The sequence below is a fragment of the Corvus moneduloides genome, chromosome 23 (assembly GCF_009650955.1).
Source record: "Corvus moneduloides isolate bCorMon1 chromosome 23, bCorMon1.pri, whole genome shotgun sequence".
In the NCBI taxonomy this organism is placed as follows: Eukaryota; Metazoa; Chordata; class Aves; order Passeriformes; family Corvidae; genus Corvus; species Corvus moneduloides.
The window spans coordinates 834,604-855,093 of NC_045498.1; the positions used below are offsets into that span (position 1 = coordinate 834,604).

The 20,490-nt window shown below is 56.5% G+C and overlaps 1 protein-coding gene across 19 annotated transcripts in view; it reads right to left on the minus strand.

Moving 5' to 3' along the window:
• Positions 1–428: 428 nt before the first annotated feature.
• Positions 429–20,490, minus strand: part of SDC3 (syndecan 3) — a 39,424-nt gene continuing 19,362 nt past the window's right edge. Inside the window, exons 2-6 of one of the 19 annotated variants that reach the window (XR_004244250.1) lie at positions 8,376–8,493; positions 7,353–7,978; positions 5,053–5,323; positions 3,441–3,823; positions 429–3,335 (exon numbers count right to left, since the gene is read on the minus strand). Coding sequence is in view for 1 of the 19 variants with exons in the window: in XM_032132140.1 (XP_031988031.1) it covers positions 3,657–3,823; positions 5,053–5,323; positions 7,353–7,978; positions 8,376–8,493 (1,182 nt within the window). In the remaining 18 variants the exon portion in view is untranslated. Of the gene's footprint in view, positions 3,824–5,052; positions 5,324–7,352; positions 7,979–8,375; positions 8,494–20,490 lie in introns of all 19 variants that reach the window. The other 18 variants (XR_004244249.1, XR_004244264.1, XR_004244265.1 and 15 more) reach the window with 18 other exon arrangements.

Consider the following 20,490-nt stretch of genomic DNA (forward strand, 5'->3'; position numbering starts at 1 on the left):
TCCTCACCTCTTCCCCACCAGGAATCCCTGAAAAGCCCCGCAGCAGGAGCTGCTGGAGGGAGGAGCTGCCTCCACCTGCACCAGGCAGCCCCTCGGGCTTTCCCCCGTGCCCGTGGCTCTGCTCACGGAGAAATGATATTATCCACCAATTGTTTTGTGAGATGGGCTGTCCCAAAAAACCCTGCCCAAGTTCTGCTCCATCCCAGCTCCGTGGGGGGAGGCACGGGATCACTTCCTCCAGCACGAAGCCTTTTTCCCTCCAGGAACCAACTCCAACAGCCCCCGTGGAGCTGAGGTGACACGAGGGCTGTGACATCATTAACACCACAAAAGGCGGCTCCAGGCCCCAAAACATTCTCCTGGAGCTCTCATCCCTTTCCAGGCGGAGCACAAACACATGGAAGCAGGAGATATTTTTGATTATTCAATCGCTTCTGATTAGCAGTTTAATTACTTTCACCTATTTTTTTCCGTGTGTTTATCTCATGTTTTAATTACTGCCAAAGTCCTGCCCAGGCTCCTCTCGCCCTCCCACCTCCAGCTTTCCTCGCTCCCGAAGCTGTGACGGATTTAAGTGCCGGGATTACAACTTAACACCAGCTGAGAGGGACGAGGTTAAGCTGGAGTGAAGAAAAAAATTGCATTATGGAAGTTCAGACTATTAAATAGGGGGAAAAATGGAATGAAGAAGATTAAGGAGGCAGCTCTGAAAGGCAGCATTAAAAAGATTAAGCTGGGAGGTTTTTTTTTTTAAAGCAAGCTCCAAAGATTTAATCCAGGTTGTTCCAAAAGATGGGGATTTGGGGTGGCCTTGATTTGTGCCACTCCCCTGTGTGTGATCCCAACAGGGCCAAAAACCTCTAAATCACCAAACCCAGGAGTCCAAACTCCTTCTGGAGCAGCACAAAGTGGCTCTGGGTTGGCGCCAGGCTCCTTCTGAGTGTGTTCCATCTTTTGGAGCATCCTCATCCTTCATCCTCACCCTCGTCCTTCATCCTCACCCTCGTCCTTCATCCTCACCCTCATCCTTCCAAGCTCCAAGAACCTAAACCATGAGGATTTTGAGCCTGAAAGCTCAAAAATGAGGATTTAGGGTTTCGAGGATTTGATCCACACATGGGGCTCTGTTCCCTACCCCACAGTGAAGCCAGCTCATCATTTTGGGTTGTACCCCAGGGAAAGGCAGCCCAAACCTCCCATGTTCCCAACCTCAAATCCCACCCGAGCATCCCAGTGCAATGAGAAATCCCAGGGCTTTCATTTCCTTCCATACCTCTGTAACTGTGGGGGTGTGGCAGTGGAGATAAATATTTATCGTTATTTAAAATATTCATTTGCCCTCTCAAATCCTTTCTGCCGTCTTGTAACCCCCACCAGGGCTACAAAACCTTAACCCCCCCAGTTCTGGCCCTCAGGGGCCAAAGCGTCCCTGGCTCCGGGAAGGTTAATTCCCAAAGCAACAGAGTCAAAACAACCATTTTTTCCCCCAAATTTTCCCATTTAAATTGCTCCAAGAGCAAATCCAAAGTGTCCATGGGACCCCATCGAGATCACAACCATGGTGACAACAAAACTCCACAAACAGGGCTCCAGCTAATTAAGAGCCACCTCATTGAAATACCTTAATTGAAATACCTCAATTGAAATATCTTAATTGAAATATCTTAATTGAAATACCTCAATTGAAATATCTTAATTGAAATATCTTAATTGAAATATCTTAATTGAATCTCCTTGCAGAGCTTGCTCTGGAAAATCCGGCCTTTCCCGAAGGCACCGGAGGGTCGGGACCTGCACCCTGGGCAGCCTCAGAGGGGAGCCCTGGGGGTGCCAGGGTCAGGTTCTCTCCGGCGCCGTGGGTTGTGCTGGGATTTAAACACCAACGAAGGAAAACCGTCAGTCCTGGGGATTCAGACAACAAAGGAAAACCATCAGTCCTGGGTCTTTCCAACGACTTTGGGATCTTCCCAATGATCCAATCAACCCTGGGGCTGAGCCATGGCTCTGCCTCCTCTTCCTCACCGCTGGAGCCGGCGGGATCCCTGCCGGACCCTGAGGGGACAGGGCTCATCCCTGCTTGGGTTTCAGTCCTTAGGCTGCATCCCAGGCCGTGCAGAGCTCTGTTATCCCCTCTGGAAGAGCCAGGGGAGGATTCAGCTCCTCCATTCCCAGCTCCTCCCCAAGGAACGCCCCGCAAAGCCGAGCCTTAGTGGTCACAGTGAAAACCCAGCCCAAGCCAAGCCCCGTTCCGGCCAAACCCTTCAGGCGTGGATCCAAGGGATTCCAGGGGCGGCGGGATGGCGGCAGCCTGGGATGCCCCAGTGCAGCTCCACAAGCTCTCCGGAACGTCCATCCAAAGGGATCATTCCCAGCGTTTGTGTTTATTTCCTTTTTCCCCACTCCAAGAGCAAAGCGCCAGGTGTTCCAGCCCCTCGTGCTTTTCCCGAGCTTCCCGGAGCATTGGAGAGCTGTGTTCTGTCTTCCAGCAGAAGGGGATTCCTGCAGAGCGACCGACCCCATTCCCAAAGAAACCCAAAAAGCAAAGACAAGACAGAGGGAAGGAAATCTCCCTCCTTTATGGATGGAAAAAAACCGGGAGATAAATCCAAAGCAGCCCCGCTGCGCCCCAGGGCTGGCAGGAGATGTCCGCATCCCAGAGTTTGTGGTGGTGGTGGTGGGAAAAGTCCAGTTGAGCTCCAGGCACCGTGGGCAGCCCATCCCGTGTTCTCCAGGGCATTCCCGGGCACAGCCGCCCTGGCATCAGCTCCTTGGCATCGGCCCCGTCTCCCGTCCCTCCCGCCAGCAGAAAGGCCAGCGGTGCTCGGTGTGACCCCGGCGCTGCTCGGTGTGACCCCGGCACTGCTCGGTGTGACCTCAGCACTGCTCGGTGTGACCTCAGCGCTGCTCGGTGTGACCTCAGCGGTGCTCGGTGTGACCCCAGCGCTGCTCGGTGTGACCTCAGCGGCGCTCGGTGTGACCCCGGCGCTGCTCGGTGTGACCCCAGCGCTGCTCGGTGTGACCTCAGCGCTGCTCGGTGTGACCCCAGCGCTGCTCGGTGTGACCCCGGCGCTGCTCGGTGTGACCCCGGCGCTGCTCGGTGTGACCCCGGCGGTGCTCGGTGTGACCCCAGCGGTGCTCGGTGTGACCCCGGCACTGCTCGGTGTGACCTCAGCGCTGCTCGGTGTGACCTCAGCGCTGCTCGGTGTGACCTCAGCGGTGCTCGGTGTGACCCCGGCGCTGCTCGGTGTGACCCCAGCGCTGCTCGGTGTGACCCCAGCGCTGCTCGGTGTGACCCCGGCGCTGCTCGGTGTGACCCTAGCGCTGCTCGGTGCCACCTCAGCGCTGCTCGGTGTGACCTCAGCGCTGCTCGGTGTGACCCCGGCGCTGCTCGGTGTGACCTCAGCGCTGCTCGGTGTGACCTCAGCGGCGCTCGGTGCCACCTCAGCGCTGCTCCGGGCACCCCGTGCCCCCCATGCCAAGGACGCGTTTCCTCCTTCAGCTGCTGCGGGTTTTGCTTTGTAAATTCACAGTCTGATCCCAAAAAAAGAGGGGTGGGGGGGGCAAGGAAAGAGAGAGACCGGATGGAGGAGAGGAGGGGAGGGTTTGGAGCGGGGAGGGAGCGAGGGAGGGAGCGTGAGGCACTCCGGGCTCTCGGTCTACGCGTAGAACTCCTCCTGCTTGTCGGGTTTCTGGTAGGTCACGTTGGCCTGCTTGGGCTCCTCCAGGGTGTAGCTGCCCTCGTCCTTCTTCTTCATGCGGTAGATGAGCAGCATGACCAGGAAGGCGGCGAAGAGGGCACCCACCACGCCGCCCACGATGACCGCTGCAACAACGGCACAGGGGACGCGGCCGTCAGTGCCACCCGCGGCCATCAGTGGCACCGCCAGCTGCCAGTGCCACCTCCAGCCCAGCCATCAGTGCCACCCCCTGCCCTCAGTGTCACCCGCAACCCTCAGTGCCACCCCCAACCCTCAGTGCCACCCGCAACCCTCAGTGTCACCCCCAGCCCTCAGTGTCACCCCAGCCCTCAGTGCCACCCCCGTCCCCCAATGCTACCCGCAACCCTCAGTGCCACCCCCGTCCCTCAGTGCCACCCCCTGCCCTCAGTGTCACCCCCGTCCCCCAATGCTACCCGCAACCCTCAGTGCCACCCCTGTCCCTCAGTGTCACCCCCATCCCCCAGTGCCACCCCCTGCCCTCAGTGTCACCCCCATCCCCCAGTGCCACCCCCTGCCCTCAGTGTCACCCCCATCCCCCAGTGCCACCCCCGTCCCTCAGTGCCACCCCCTGCCCTCAGTGTCACCCCCAACCCTCAGTGTCACCCCCATCCCCCAGTGCCACCCCCTGCCCTCAGTGTCACCCCCATCCCCCAGTGCCACCCCCTACCCTCCCCTGCCCTCATTGCCACCCCCGTCCCTCAGTGCCACCCCCGTCCCTCAGTGCCACCCCCAGCTTCCAGCACAGAGTCTGAGGGGATCATTTGGGATTCCAGCCGGGTTTTGTGCTTTGGAAGTTTGGGAGCAGCCTCTCAGTGGTGGCTGGGTCACCGCAGCACAGCTTTGGATTTCCAGGAAAAAAATCCCATTTTTATCCTGGAAATCCAGCCCAGCACAAGCAAATTGTGCACAACATTCCCGGCAAAGGCATGGAGACCTTGGGACCCCTGGCACAGCCAGGGAGCAATTTTGGGAGGTGGGTGTGGGTTATCCCAGGCTTGGCACTACTCCACTTTGGGGAGATCATTCATTTGGGATTCCAGCCTGGTTTCAGGCTTTGGAAGTTTGGAAGCAGTGCTGGAAGTTGAGCCATGACCACAGCACATCATTGCACTAAAATCCTTAATTTTTTCCTGGAAATCCATCTCAGGGGAAGCAAATTGTGCACAGCATTCCTGGCAAAGGCATGGAGAGCCCTGGGATACCCCACGGAGCAATTCTGGGAGGTGGGTGTGGGTTATCCCAATGCCCTTCCCAGGACTGTCCCCTCTCCTGGCACAGCCCAGCTCCCTGTGGCCCCAAGCCCTCCCCCCCAAACCCCGGCCCCATATCTCACCTATCAACACCTCTTTTCTCTCCAGGATGTTTTTCTGGGGCAGCTGAGCAGCTGAGTTCCCCGAGTCTATCGTGTTGTCCATCAGCCCTGTCTCCACGTTCCTGCCGGGCCCCGGCCCCGCCGGCGGCGTCACCACGGCCACCACCTCGTTCCTGAGGCTGGGACGAGTCGTCTCCTCCTCCTCCCGGATCTCAAAGTCCCCACTGGGGCCGCTGCTGGCCGGGACCTCCAGCTCGTTGTCGGGGACTGTCGTCACCTCCCCCGGCTCCATCTGGGAGAAAGGACAAGATGGAGAAGGGGACAAGGACCAAAGGGTGTCCGCAGGGAGGACAGGGTGGGGGACGTGGGGGTAACGTTGGGGTGTCCCTTCCCTGTGCCACTGAGGTTGTACTGCAGTGACAACACAGCCCCGCAGCTTGATGGTCACCAAATGGCTGAGGCCACCACGGCTGAGCTGGGCCATTCTCTGTCCCCATCCCAGGACCTGTTCCCAGTAGCTTCTCCCAAAGAGATCCCACCCCAGACCCTCCACCCTCACAGGGAAGAATTTCTTCCCAACATCCCATCCCAGACCCTTTTTTGGGCTCTCTGTCCCCAGAGCGCAGGTTGGATGTCACAGCTCCCTCCTAACACCAAGTGACACAACGTCCTTGTGGAGGTGACACAACGCTGGTGTCACACCAGCACAGCAGCAGGAAGGGTTGGTGCCTCTGGATGAGCTCCAGGGGGTCCTTCCCTGTTCCTTTCCTCCCTTCCAGCTGCACAGGGCAGGAGCAGGAGGACGTGTCCTTGTCACCCAGGACACGGAGCCAGCCCCGCTCCCTGCTGTCCTTGCTGTCCCTGGGTTCAGGATGGGTGAGGGTTCGGGATGAGCTGGGATTCAGGATGGGCCGGGATTCGGGATGAGCCAGGGTTCAGGATGGGTGAGGGTTCAGGATGAGCCAGGGTTCGGGATGAGCCAGGGTTCAGGATGGGTGAGGGTTCAGGATGAGCCAGGGTTCGGGATGAGCCAGGGTTCAGGATGGGTGAGGGTTCAGGATGAGCCAGGGTTCGGGATGAGCCAGGGTTCAGGATGGGTGAGGGTTCAGGATGAGCCAGGGTTCGGGATGAGCCAGGGTTCAGGATGGGCGAGGGTTCAGGATGGGTGAGGGTTTGGGATGAGCCAGGGCTCGGGATGAGCCAGGGTTCAGGATGGGCGAGGGTTTGGGATGAGCCAGGGTTTGGGATGAGCCAGGGTTCAGGATGGGCGAGGGTTCGGGATGAGCCAGGGTTCAGGATGGGTCAGGGTTCGGGATGAGCCAGGGTTCAGGATGGGTCAGGGTTCGGGATGGGCCAGGGTTCGGGATGAGCCAGGGTTCAGGATGGGTCAGGGTTCGGGATGGGTGAGGGTTCGGGATGAGCCGGGATTCGGGATGGGTCAGGGTTCGGGATGAGCCGGGATTCGGGATGAGCTGGGGTTCAGGATGGGCCGGGAGCTGGAGTGGGGGTGGGAGCGGGAGCCCTCTCCATGTCCCGCTGCCCCGGGGCCAGCACACGGCTCAGCACTTCCCACAGCGGCCGCGCTTGTGACAGGGATTAATTGGAGGTCAGCGAGAGCCCCGAGCGCTCGGAGCGTGCATTTGCAGGCGGAAAAGAGAGAGCAGTTTAGACAAATCACTCCACCTTTCACTCAAAGCGGCTGCAAAGGGCCCCCGAGGGGCTCTGAGCTCGAGATGGAGATGAAATCCCTGCTCAGAACACCTGACGGGCTGGAAATGCACCATCAAGCCATAACTGAGGAGAGTTTGGGACTCCCGGCCAGGGCTGGGAGCTCGGAAATGACACCAAACGCTGAGGAATGACACCAAACGCCGAGGAATGACACCAAACCCTGAGGAATGACACCAAACCCTGAGGAATGACACCAAACCCTGAGGAAAGCCGCGGTGTCCCCGTGGGATGCGACACCACTCCCCTCCTGCCAGGGGAAGCCGCTCTGGAGAAGGCAGTGCCGGTGTCACCGGCATTTGTGACATTTGTGTCCCCATGAGCTCGTCCCCATGCCCCGGCTAAACCCCCACTTCCATCTCCTTCGCAGCTCCCAGATTTCCACTCTGGAAGAGCCCAGCCTGCCTCAACGTCCCTCAGAGCCACTGGCCAAGACGGATGGACACCAAAGGCTTCCCCTGGCCAAGGACGGATGGACGCCAAAGGCTTCCTGTGGCCAAGGATGGATGGACACCAAAAGCTTCCCGTGGCCTCCACTTGGCTTCCCACGGAGCCCAGGAGCCCCTGCAGGTGAGAAGGGCTCCGGCTCCTACCTGGGGGGCCTCTGTGGGCGGCAGCGTGGTGGCAGCGGGCGGCAGGGCCGTGCTTTTCTCGGGGAGCTCTGCAGTCCTCGAGGTGCTGGGCTTTGGCAGGGCCCTGGGCCTGGCCGTGCTGCTGGGGACAAGGCGTGACGTGGCCACCTCTGTCGGGGTGCTGCTTTCGGGGACAGGCGTGGTGGGTGTCTCCAGGGTGGTGGCCCGGGTGGTGGCCGCCTTGGTGGCCAAGGGGGGCAGGAACCTCCGGATAGTGGTGGGTTTAGCTGTGGCCACCGTGGTGCTGCTGGTGGTCGTGGTGGCCGAGGTGGTGGTGGTGGTAGCGATGGTGGTGGTGGCCGAGGTGGTGGTGGTGGTGGCCGTGGTGGTCGGGGACTCGCTGGCTGTGGTGCTGGTGGTGGTCACTTTCCAGCTGGGCACCACTGGTGCCTCCGTGGTCCTGGGGATGAGGAAGGCGCTGGTTGCCTGCCCGGGGGTGGTTTCCTGGGGCGTGGGGGACGGCTCCAGCGGCGTTGCCACAGGCTGGGCGGCCGTGACGGGCAGCACGGCCGCTGTGGTGGGCAGCGTCACCAGCGTGTCCGTGGTCAGGCTCACGGCCGTGTCCAGCCCCAGCTCCGGCTCGAAATCTGAAATGGGGAGGCAAGGGAGAAGTGAAACCGCTGCTGCTGAATTTCCCTGACATCAGCCCAAAATCCGGGAGCATGGATGGCTCCAGTCTTGGCAGAAACCAAGGGCTGGCCCCGTGTGGTGGCCAAAGCCCTCTCTGCGGTCTGTGGAAGGGCTGGTCCTGCCCAGTAGGGCCAGAGGCTGAACTGGGACATGGAGGCACTGGAGCCCAACCTTTGGGACAGCTCCCGGTGCTTTTGTCTCAGAGGACAACTCCAGAGATGGATAAAGGGCAATTCCCTCCCTCACATCCCCTCTGCAGCCCCCCAACCCCGCACCCATCCAGCAACCCTTCCCAGGAACCCCAAAACCCCACAGCCAGCCAGGGACCCTCCCCAGGCCCCCCCAGTTACTCACAGCCCGAGCCAGAGCCGGAGTAGACGTCGTCCAGCTCATCTTCTCCGAAGGGATCGTCGTCCCCGGAGCCCTCCAGGTCCACGGGCCGCTCGTAGTTCTCATTGCGCCAGCGCTGAGCCTGCGACCGGAGGGACACGTGAGTGGCTCCAGCCCCACTGAGGTGACACCCCAGACCCCCCTCGTGGGACGAGGCACAGGAAAAGCCAGACCAAGGCAGCGGCAGCACCAACAACCTCCAGCTGAACCACCCAGAATCACGGTGTTTTCCCCCAAAACAGCTCAGAGCGAGCTCACATCGACTCCAACATTTCCCACGGGCAAAAAGCCCTCTTTTTTGGGAAAACCCAACAACTCCCTCTGCAAGCTGTCAGAACAAGGCTCAGTTTGGTTCTCCAGCTGGCTGGGGATGATTTCCCTGCTGTTTTTCCTGGCTCCGGTGTGACAGCAACACCTCATCAGCTGCCACAGCCTGGGAAGCCTCGAGAGGAAACAACGCCAGACTTCAAATATTCCCCTGCTTCCCAGAGCTGCGAAATCGCGGGGAGCCCTCGCTAGCACGGCTCTTAAACATCTCGTTTTCAGATCAAAGTGTCTCCTGTCGGTGTTGCAAGGAAACGCTTTGGCACCTCATTACAAGGCAAACAAGGCGGCTTTGATCGGCGAGATCGCAGCGGATGTTTCGAGATGTAACGAGCCGGGTTCGAGCTTCAGTTTCAAATCAAGGCCTTGAAGGGTCCCCGTCGCGTTTTACCTCCCGAAAACAGCTCGGGGTTTCTTTGTTTTCACTGCAGCTTGGAGCAGGACGGAGTTTTGGACAGTCAGACAGAGAAATTGGGGATTTAACTTGTGTTTTGTCCTCACATCCCTTCTCCCATCAGGGGAGAGAATCCATCGGCTTGGGAAGGGCAGGGGGAGTTGGGTTTTTGAGTGTCTGAGCTGTGTCTGGCTGGAGCTGCTCCAGCTCTTCCCAGCAGCCGCTGGATGTATCCTGCCGGTCTCCAACACCCCACGCGCTGCCCAAATCTCTGGGAATATTCAGCCTCTGCCCCCCAGCTGAGGCACCGTCCTGGATTCCCAGCAGCCACTCACCAGCAGCTCGCTGGAGTTGGTGATCCCCCAGAATAAATCTGCAGGGATTTGGGAACTGCACGGCCCTCTGGTATGAGGCAGGCCACCAAAAGTAATGGGAAGGCAAGGAAAAAACCCAAGGATTGAGGGGATGCAGGAAGAAATATTTGGAATCACTCTCATTTGCCCTTTGGTGTTTTCACACCAAAAACATCGAGGCTCCCCAGGAAATGGGGAGAGCCCGGGGCTCCCCAGCCCATCCCCATTCCCGAGGGTGGGATTCTCCCTGTGTGACCTGCAGAGCCTCTCCCTGATGGGAGACACATGGCCCCGCTCCCTCTGCTCCTCCTGAAATTGGAACCAGATGAGGCCGTTCCAGACTCCCGGCTCCAGGCCTGGAGCAGGGAATGGGAATGGAAGCGCCACGTGTGGCACCAGGATGTTCCTACAGACGCCTCTGCATCTCTGAACACACCCTGGGGGACAGGGACTGGCTGGTTCGGGGCTTCCCAAATTCCCTGTCCATCCCTCCTTCCCCAGGCGGGGAGGATCAGGGTGTTTCATTTATTGAGGGCATTTCCACTCCACAGAATTAAAATTCCCTAAATCTGCCCCAAACCAGAACCCAAAACGCGCTGCCGTGGTAAAAGCTCTCAGTGCCGAGTGTTTCGCCTCGGGGGGAGGGAAGCATGGGAAATCCATCCATCTTGGAGCACCGGGAGAGGCCGGGAACCTCCCCGGGATGCTCTCAGGTCCTGCTGCACCCGGTCGCCATCGCCACGGCAACGATCGCCATGGCAACGCCTCCTCCATGGCGACGCATCCCGCTGGAGCCACGGGTGGTGTCCTGCAGCTCAAATCCGGGGATGGGGGCTCCTTCCATCTCCTCCAGCTCCAGTCCAGGGATGGGGCTCATTGCCAGGGTGGGGACAGCGGAGTGTGGCTGTGGGGCGGGATAAGGTGGGGGACAGGGGAGAGGAGGCAGCTCCAGCTCCTGCGGGAGAATCCCGAGTCAGTTCCAGGCATCCGTCCATGGATTTTGAGGAGGGTGGGAGCAGCACCCCCAGCTCCAGCAGCCCTGACCGGGAGGGATCTGCTCCAGGCGGGAGGTGACAGGGACACCCCAGCCCGGGGCTGTTCCAGCCCTCCTGGCTGCCAGCAGAAGCTCGGCAGTTTTTTCCTTGAGAGAATCAGAAAGGAAATCAGGATTCGGCTCTGGAATGTGGCGGTTCCTGAGGCAGCTGGGAGCCAGGTTTGGGTTGTGCCCGGAGCTCCAGCTGAGGCGACAAATCCAGGTGGCCAAGTCCTTTCCTTGGCACGTGCCAGGTTCACTGGCAGCATCCACGAGCACCTCCAGGGTGATGAATCCCAGGAAAACACGGAATTCCACGATCCCATTCCAAGCCCAGCCTGGCATCCTGAGGAGCCCGCTCATCCCACAGCCCCTGGAACCACCAGGGGTTGGAGATGAGGAGCTTCCTGCTGGGAGAAGACCTGGAAGGGCGAGCTGGGGATGGAGGCGATTTTGTCCCGTGATAGGAAGGTCTGTGCCCATCCAGCAGCCTCTGGAATATCTGGGATGTGGGCTGGGGCCAAGGCAGGGAAACGGGGGGTCAGCAGGGACACAGGGAAGCAGCCAGCTCCACATCCCAACAGGGAAAGAGGGGAAGGGAGATGGAATCAGGGTGAAAGTGCCTGGAGAGCGGCACGGGGCTGTGCACGGGACACAAGGACCCATTTCCCATCCCACAGATCCCCATCCCGTGGTGCCAGGTCCAGGTTCCCATCTCTGCATCCCATTCCCTGCCCATCCCACTTCCAAAATGAACAGCAAAACCAAAAAGCCAAAATCTGTTTGGATTCCAGCCCCAGAGAGCTCTGGGAAGTCCAGATCCAGAGGAACTCTGGGAAGCCCAAATCCAGAGAAACTCTGGGAAGCCCAAATCCAGAGGAACTCTGAGAAGCCCAAATCCAGAGAAACTCTGGGAAGCCCAAATCCAGAGGAACTCTGGGAAGCCCAAATCCCATTCCAGCAACTCCAAGTGCCACCGGGAGAGGATGGGGTGGAAGGAGAGCGACCCAGCCAGGATGGAGCCAATGGATCAGCAGCATCCCAGGCTGCTCCTGCCAGGGAAATGCTGGGTCTGGGCACGTTGGAAAGCTTGGAATGACACAGCCAGGGCAGGAATGCATCAGGAGCACAAAGATTCTTTCTCCAGGAAGACACTTCCACACTGAGAGTACATCACGGGGAAATGTTGATTCTTTCCGTATTTTCCATGGGATATTTTCAATTGTTCACCCCTCAGAAGTCCTTTTCTGGTGCTTTTTATGGAAACCCTCAATAACTCATCCCAGCATATGGCTTAGGGATCCTATAAACAGCTGGAATAACAAGGCCCTGCACAAAAAGCTGGAACGAAAACATTTCTGGACCTTAAAAGACTCCACGATTCTTTTCCCACTCCAAAACATCGCTGTATTTCCAGTCCCCGATCCAAGGCTGGGAGTTAAAAATAAATCTGCTGGAAAGCTGCTCCGGGCAGGAATCTGGGAACAGACCACCGTGGGATCCAGGACCACCAGAGCTGCTTGCGATGGAGATTTCCAAGGCAAAGCCCAGAGGATGAGTTGGAATTTGGGATGCAGGATGCTGGAAAAGGGGCGTGGATACTCATCCCAGTGGAGATCCCACTCCCAAAATGTGACACGAGCTCAGCCAGCACCAGCCCCTTGGTTTGCGTCCCTTCTTTGTTCCTTGCTTTAATTAAACTCCCAATTAAGAGCTGCCCAAAGCCCGGCGCATTTGGATTTAATTGGCCACTTATTCTCTGCAAGGAAAATAATCATTAACGTCGACGGAAGAGCTGCAATTATCCCGGATTCCTATGGATTCTCCACTGCCAGCGAGAGGAGCCAGGCACATCCCAGAAAGGGACATGGACGCTCCTGAGCGTCATCATCCCTCAGGGAGCAGAGCGAAACTCCAGCTCCGGGTACTCCGGATCAAGCTCCATCTCTTCCTCCTCCTCCTCCCTGGATTGCCATTTTTCATCCCAGTTCTCCCATGGATCAGTGCCAGATCCCACCCCACTCCACAGTAAATATCCCTGAGCCAGGGCTGGCAGGAAAAATCAGGAATTTCCCGGCGTGAATCGTATCCAGCCCCTCACCTCTACCCCGCTGCTCTACCTGGCCAAGACATCCCAAAGCTCCTCTCCTGTGGAGAGCATCCTGCTGATCCATGGGGACAATGGACGGGATGGACAAATCCAGCCTGGTCCCAGGCAGGGACGGGCAGAGTTCGGGATGGGGCACCCCCAGCTCTGCCCCACTCCAGTCCCTGCTCTACCTGGCCAGGACACCCCAAACCTTTGGAATCCTTGATCCCCCTATGGAGAGCATCCTGCTAATCCACGGGGGAATCTGGAGACAGGGATGGACAAACCCAGCTGGATCCCGGGCTGGGATGGGCAGATCTTGGGCAGAGGCACCCCCAGCTCTGCCCCCGCTCTGGCCAGGCCCATCCTTCCCCATCCTGAGGATTCCCAGCTCCATGCCCGTTAATTCCCGTGGGATTGCTCATTGCCACGACGCCGCAGCCGATCCCGGAGGATCCAGCCCTGCCCGTAGGCTGCCCGCAGCCCCCAGACCCCATCCACGGGCGGCTCCACCCGGTGCTGCCTCTGTTCCATCCACTCCCTCCTTCCCGGCCCTCTCAGCCGCCAGCCCAGCTGGAGTTCCACCCCTCCCTCATTAAGGAATTGATTTAATTTGCTCTGCTCCATAATCCTATTGCAGTTTAACACGAAAAACCAGCCCGGGCTTTTCTCACCTTCCACCAGGCTCATCCCAGAGCTCCCTCAGCTCCCCCCGACTCCGCTTCCCAAAGAACTCCAAAATTGGAATTTTTTCTATAGATCCACTTGTTTTCCAGAAGCGCTTGGCGCAGGGATGGGCGCTGACTGCTGAACACCTTCCGACAGCTCCAGGCTGCTGCTGGTTGGGATTTTGGGATTCCCACATTCCCTGTTTTGCTTCCAGCTCCTCCAGGAGCGCTCACCCCACCCCGCCGAGGGAATCCTGTCCCGTGCTCCCTACCTGGGCCGTGGAGAAGGAGTTTGGCCAAGAAAAACATCTTTGGAGTGGTTTTTTAATTGAATTTTTTGGAATTCAGAGTTCAGAGGGAGCTCTGGACACGGCTGGGGGGGAAACAAATCACTCCGTGCCTCGGTTTACCCGTAAAAGATCCGCAAATAATCCGGGAACAGGGAGCAGCTCCTCTCCCAGAAGTGCTGGGGACAGTTTTCCCAGGGACATCCACGTCTCCTCCACGTTTCCGTGCTCTCCCTTTCCCCCAGGTATTCCTGGGGTTGGATGTGCCCCCGTTTCCCTTTTTCAATTGGTTTTTTCCGTATTCTCCCCTTTTTTTTTAATCTTTATTTCTCATTTTTCTTGCATCCCCTCAATTCCAGGCTCCAGAATCTCTTGGCTCTTCCCAGCAAAGAGACAGAGGAAAAAAACCTCATTTCCAGCCCTCCTGAGTGGGAAGAAACCCCCTGAAATTTGCACCTGAAAGCCTTGAAACCAGAAACAAAAAATCCCCCAAATCCCAGAGCTTTTAAGCCCCACCTGAGGGGCTCCATGGGAAGTTTTGGACTCCCAGAAAAATTTATTATCCCATAAAATGAACCTGAGGAGGAGGAGCTGTGGGGAAGAACTTGCTGGGGAGCAGCCTCCTGTATCCTGATTAATCCCAAAATTAGCCCTGAGAGGATTTTTCTGGGATCTGAACGAATTATTCCCATTTTTCGGGGCATTTTCAGCCCTCCCCCACCCGCTGCCCATCACAGGAAGGTGAAAATGAACATTTGCCCTCCTGAGGGTTTTTCCTCCATCCCCGAGGAGCGGCCGATCCCTCGGGATGGATCCCGGGAATTGCAGCCTCCCAAACCCAGCCCCGCTGAGATCCGGGAGGGTTTTGGTGACAGCTGGAGCTCCTGGGAGCGCCCAAATCTCCGGACAGATGGTTGGGCTGATGACACAGCTCGGGTCACCCAAGAGCACCCTGCGCTTCCCGCAGCTCCCGAGGGACGGGAAACATTCCCTCTCCCAGCCTCGCGTCGGGAAGGAGCATTTTTAGCCCCTTTTCCACCATTTTTGCCCCCTTTCCACCATTTTTTCCTCCATTTTTTGCCCCTTTTCATCATTTTTGCCCATTCTCCACCATTATTTGCCCATTTTCCACCACTTTTTGCCCATTTTCCACCACTTTCTGCCCATTTCCCATCTTTTGCCCACTTGCCACCATTTTTGCCCATTTTACACCATTATTTGTCCATTTTCCACCACTTTTTGCCCATTTTCCACCACTTTTTGCCCGTTTTCCATCATTTTTTGCCCACTTTCCACCAGTTTTGCCCATTCTCCACCATTTTTGCCCATTTTCCACCATTTTTTGCCGCTTTACACCATTTTTGCCCTTTTCCACCACTTTTTGTCCGTTTTCCACCATTTTCCCTCCTTTCCAGCATTTTCTCCCATTCTCCACCAGTTTTTGCCCATTTTCCACCATTTTTTACCCCTTTCCACCATTTTGCCCATTTTCCACCATTATTTGTCCCTTTTCCACCATTATTTGTCCATTTTCCACCACTTTTTGCCCTTTTCCACCATTTTCCCCCCTTTCCACCATTCCCCCCATTCTCCGCCACTTTTTGCCCCTTTTCCACTGTTTTTTGCCCATTTTCCACCACTTTTTGCTCCTTTCCACCACTTTTTTGCCCATTTTCCACCATTTTTGCCAAGAGGATCCCATTTTTTCCCCTCCTACAGCCAGGGAAACACCGATGCCAAGGAACTCCATGGAAAAATCCTCTCTCCGGGCTCAGTTTTCCCTTCCAACCCCAGCAGCAGGAAAAAGGAAGGAAAAACTGGAGCAGGGATGGTTGGATGCCCTGGACAGTGGTGCCCTTGTTCTCCGCCGGAGTGGGGGAAACCCAATCCCGCTCCCTCCCCGCTTGGAATTCCCGGTTTCTCCGTGTTCCAGCAGCACAAAATTCCTTTAACCTGCATTTTCCAGCTGGAAAATCCACCCTCAGAGGTGCTCGGGAGCAGGTCGGGGTTTCCCACTCCCCCTGGAGCTCAAGGGAAAAAAATGGAATTTTCTCTTTCTGGTCCGTGCACAAAGAGATCCAAACCTGGATTTATCTGCCCTCAGCTGGAATTATTCAGCTGGAAATGGAATCAGTCCTCCTTTGGCAGCCCCACCTCGCCCTCAGCACAAAAAGCGGGATAAAGGCAAATAAAAATGAAAATTGAAATAAAAATCTCCCACGGCTCCAGCCTGCCCAGAGGGGCTCTGCACAAAGCTGGGCGTAAATGCAAATTAAAATTAAATTTGAAAACAAACACGGCCCCATCTCGCCGTGGGGTGTTCAGGACTCCGAGCTGATGGGGGATAAAGGCAAATAAAAGTGAAATTAAAAGAAAACTAAAACCATCAAAAACCACAAAACAAACTAAAAAAACAACAACAAAAAACCCCACCAAACCAAAACAAACACAGCCAAAACAACATGCCCAAAAAACCAAAATAATACCCACCAAACATCCCACCCAAAAAAATCCCAAGAAACCGTAAAAAAAACCAAAAAACCCCCAAAAACCAAACCAAACCAACCCAAAAAACCCCACAAAAAAACACAAAAAAAAAAACCCTAAAAAATACCACCAAAATAAAAACGAAATAAAACCCAAACCCAAAACCGTTTTCCCTGCATGGCGTGGCTCCAGAATTTGTGAAAATTCCGGGGTTTTTTGATGTCCTGGGAGTGCTGGGACAGGTGGAATTGTCTGGAATAAACTTCCCACCATGATTCGAAGTACTAAAAACCAGGAATTCTTCCTCTGTGCAGGACAGAGGGTCTCTCTTTATCCTCCTTTTCCCATTTTTTGCCCCTTTCCCACCCTTTTTCGACAAGAGGAGCCCATTTTTTCTTTTTATCCCGTGTGAGTTGAGGCCACGACAAGGAATTTGCCCATTAAAATCCCACATTTCCGTTCCCATTTCTCAGTTAACACCCAAATATTCCTTTCTCAAAAATAATTCCCCGTTTTTATTGGAATTCTTTCCCTGGGCCTGGAGAGCTCTCAAAAAAGATTCCTGGCGGTTGCAGCCCCTCAATATTTTGATTTTAAAGGTGAATTTTCCTTGAAAATTTGTTTTTTGGGCCACGAGCTGCCGCTTTTTGTCGCAAAACTTCCCAAAAAAATCCACTCCAGGCCTCTCGATCTGTTTCTCCACAGATCCCAGCCATGTCTCCATCCATATTTTTCCATCCTTTTCCCTCTTTTTTTTTTTTTTTTCATTTCCTTAAATTTAATTCAGGGAAGCGAAAATCTCGATTTTTCGGTGTTATTTATTGCAGCCCTCAGCCCCGGGGTCATTCCAGCTCTGATTCCCGAGGGATCCCCGCCTGGAAGCGCTCAGGTTTCCAGATGAAAGGAAAAGTCCGGGCTCAGCTCGGAGCGCTGACCTGAGCCTGGCCCAGCTCGGGTTACAGAGCCCGGCCCGGCAGAGCTCGGCTTACCCGGGAAATAAAAGCGCTCGAGGCCCCCAACCCTAAAATGAGGGAAGAGCGATCCCATCCCGTGGTCCCGCTGATCCTGGGAGGGGAATGGGGGATTTGGAGGGGTTTGGGGTGAGTGGGAAGCATTTCCAGGTTTTCCCTCGGTGGCCGGGAGGGGTGTGGGAAGGAGGCTGCGCTGGAAGGAGTTGATGGAATATTTATGGAGCTCTCTCAGAGTTTGCTGCTGCCAGGGATTTAAAAAAAAACCAACCCAGCCAGCCAAAGAAAAAGCAAAACAAACAAAAAAACCCCCAAACAAACAGACAGACAAAAAAAATTTTAAAAAAGCCAAAACAATACTAAAAATACTCAAAAGAACAACAAAAAAAAGAAACAAACAAAAAAAGAAACAAACAAAAAAAGAAACAAAAAAACCCAAAAAAACCCCCACAAAACCAAAACAAAAGCAAAAAAACCCCAAATCAAACAAAACAAAAAACCCACAAAAAAACCACAAAAGACCCCCCCAAAACCCACAAAAAAACCACAAAAAAGGCCTCAAAAACAAAAAAAAATCCCACAAAAGCAGGACAGTCCCATGTTCGTGTCCATGCAGGAGTGGGAGCATCCCTGACATCCGGGGGGTGGGGGGGGGTGGGGGGAAACTGAGTCTGGAAAGCAGCTGGGCAGCGTTTTCCCGGAGCCTGGAATAATCCGGGAGAGGATCCAGCCGTGCTGGCCTCCACCTCACGCAGCCTCACCTGGACAGGTGAGAAAACCCCAAATTCGGGGTGTCCGGGACTGAGGCAGCCCTGCCCAGCCCACCCAGCCCCACACGGGGCTCCCGGGAAAACAAATCCAAACAAAACAAAAAAAAAGGAAAAAAAAGAAAAAAAAACCCAAGAAAGGGAAAAAACCAAAACCCCTGCAGCTCACCAGCTGGTTTCCTTTTTTTTTTGTTGCTGTTGTTGCTGCTTTCAGATCTAAAATTGATTAAAATAAACCCAGGGATCCGCCTGAGCTGTTGCTATTTAGGACCTGAATAAGGAGCCCAAAAGCTTTATCTGCTTTGGAGCTTTTTCCCCAACCGCAGCCGTTGCTCCAATAAAAGATCCGGCCTCTCCCCACGGCCTCCCCTCAAATCCTCCGGCTGCCGCGGCTCCGCACGGAAAAACCACCCCCAGCAGCACGGATTTCTCCGAGGTCCCAGCTCACCCGGCGGCTGCTTCCTTTGGAAAAGGAAATTAATTAAAAGCGAGAATTTAGGCTTAAAAAACCTGCCCCTTCCTCCTGGGGCGTTCGCAGGGGTGGTGGTGGTTTCGCCCTAAAATATTCCCACAAATCGTGGAGCCCAGCCGGCCCCGGGAATGAGGCCGGGAATGCCGTGGGATGCGGTCGGTGAGCAGAGGGAACAGCCCCGCCTTGGCTGTCCGGGTCACCTCGGGCCTTTTCCTGCCTGTGGGGACAGTGGGACACCCAGGGAAGCTTTTGGGATGCTCAGACAGGGATTCATGGAATCACAGAATATCCTGAGCTGGGAGGGACCCTAAGGATCACCAATCCCAACCCCTGGCCCCACACGGACACCCCAAAATCCCACCCTGTGCATCCCAAACGCTGTTGGAGCTCCGGCAGCCTCGGGAATGGCACCATCGCCTGGGGATGGAGATCAAAACGTTGGGATGGGGAAGGGACTGAGGTCCCACGGACCTGAGCGCCCAAATTCCAGGTGGGAAACACAAACTGGGACAGGCTGGGAGGGAGCCGGAGGTCCCCCAGTCCCACCCTCCTGGGGACATCGCCCGGGACTGTGTCCCTGCAGCCCCTGGATGTCTCCAGGGAAGGCGACTCCGCTGTCCCAGGGCTCTGTCACCCCACAGGGGCAAAGCCCTTCCTGGAGCCCGGGGATGCTCCAGCAGTCCCGGCTCCCAGATTCTCTGAATCCAGGATCATTTTCTCGTCCTGGTGGCGCTTCCAGCCCTGGCAGCCGGGCTGGCACCGCTTCTCATCCCGCAGCGGCCCCTGCCAGGCTCATCCCGAGCTGCCGGTGCCAGTTCAGCGAGGGACAGGGCGAGGATTAGGGATGTGACGGGGAGGGATTACCCAGAGCCGGCAGGCCGGGGGGAGGGTGCAGGAAACCTCGGGGCTCCGGATTTCATGGAATTTTAGGGTGTAGGAAAACCTGGGGAGGCTGAAATGCCAAAATCCCCACAGGCCGGGGTGGGAGGCAGCGGGATCCGCTGGAGGGGCTGAGCAATCCCTGTCTGACCAGCAGGGTTTTCCCAGGAATTTCTAACCCTCGGCAGCACCTGCTTGTCACCCAGGGGAAACTGAGTCACGGAGCAAATCCCGGCTGGGCCGTGTCACCTCTGCACCACCTTCACCAGGAATCACCTGTGGAATGAGCGGGAATCTCCTCGGCTCTTCCCTACAAACATCAGCACCCCAAAACCCCCGAAAACCTCAAAACCCCCAAAAACCCGAAAAAACCCAAACCCCCCAAAACCTCAAAACCCCCCCAAAACGCCAAAACCCCCCAAAAGCCTCGAAAACCTCAAACCCCCCCCAAAACCTCCCCTGTTGCACCCAGAGCTCGTGCCCACCCCAGCTCCGTCCCACCCACTTCCCAAAAAGCACAATCCACGTGCCTGTGGATAAATCCCCTATTTTTAGCAGCTCCTATGACGGACCTCTGGGACTCGTTCCCACACGTGGCATTCCCGGGTTTTGGAGGCAGCACCAATCCCAGGATGGGGGAGGTGCGGGAACACCAGGCAGGACAAACCCCAGGGCACAGATCCGTCTCTTTTTGGGGAGGAGGCGAAGCTGTGCCCTGCGCTGTCCTAAAACTACCCAAAATAAAGGGCTTTTTTTGTCCCCTGCACTCCCCTACAATTATCCCAAAATAAAGCGTTTTCCACACCGGGCTGCACTCAAAATGTGGATTTGGGGTCCCAGCCCAGCCTGGAGTGGGAATGTCTGAAAAGGGCTCATGGATCTGCTCTCCCCGGCCCCAAAACCCCATCGGGACCTGGCTGCAGAAGCAGGGAGCAGCCCCGCTGGTGTCACATCCCGTTTGGGGTGACGCTCCCTGTCCGTACAACATCCACGGGGTGATCGTTCTGAAACCCCCCAGGAGAACCCCCCAGGAGAACCCCCCAGGACAATCCTCCAGGACAATCCTCCCTCTGGATGCCGGGAGTGAACTCCCCCCACCACAAAAAGCATCTCCAGTGCCATCCGTCACCAGCCCCGGAACACCGGGAACGTCCCCGGCGGGCAAAGGCCGCCCTGGCCCCCAGGGTGACACCGCTGTCCCCAGGGCACCCCAGCCTCTGATGGCCAAACCCCCACGGCTCAGCTCCCCAGCGCCAGGCACCAGCAGCTCCCTCGGTCCCTCTGTCCATCCTGTCCTTCTGTTCCTCTGTCCCTCTGTCCATCCTATCCCTCTCTCCCTCTGTCCTCCTGTCCCTCTG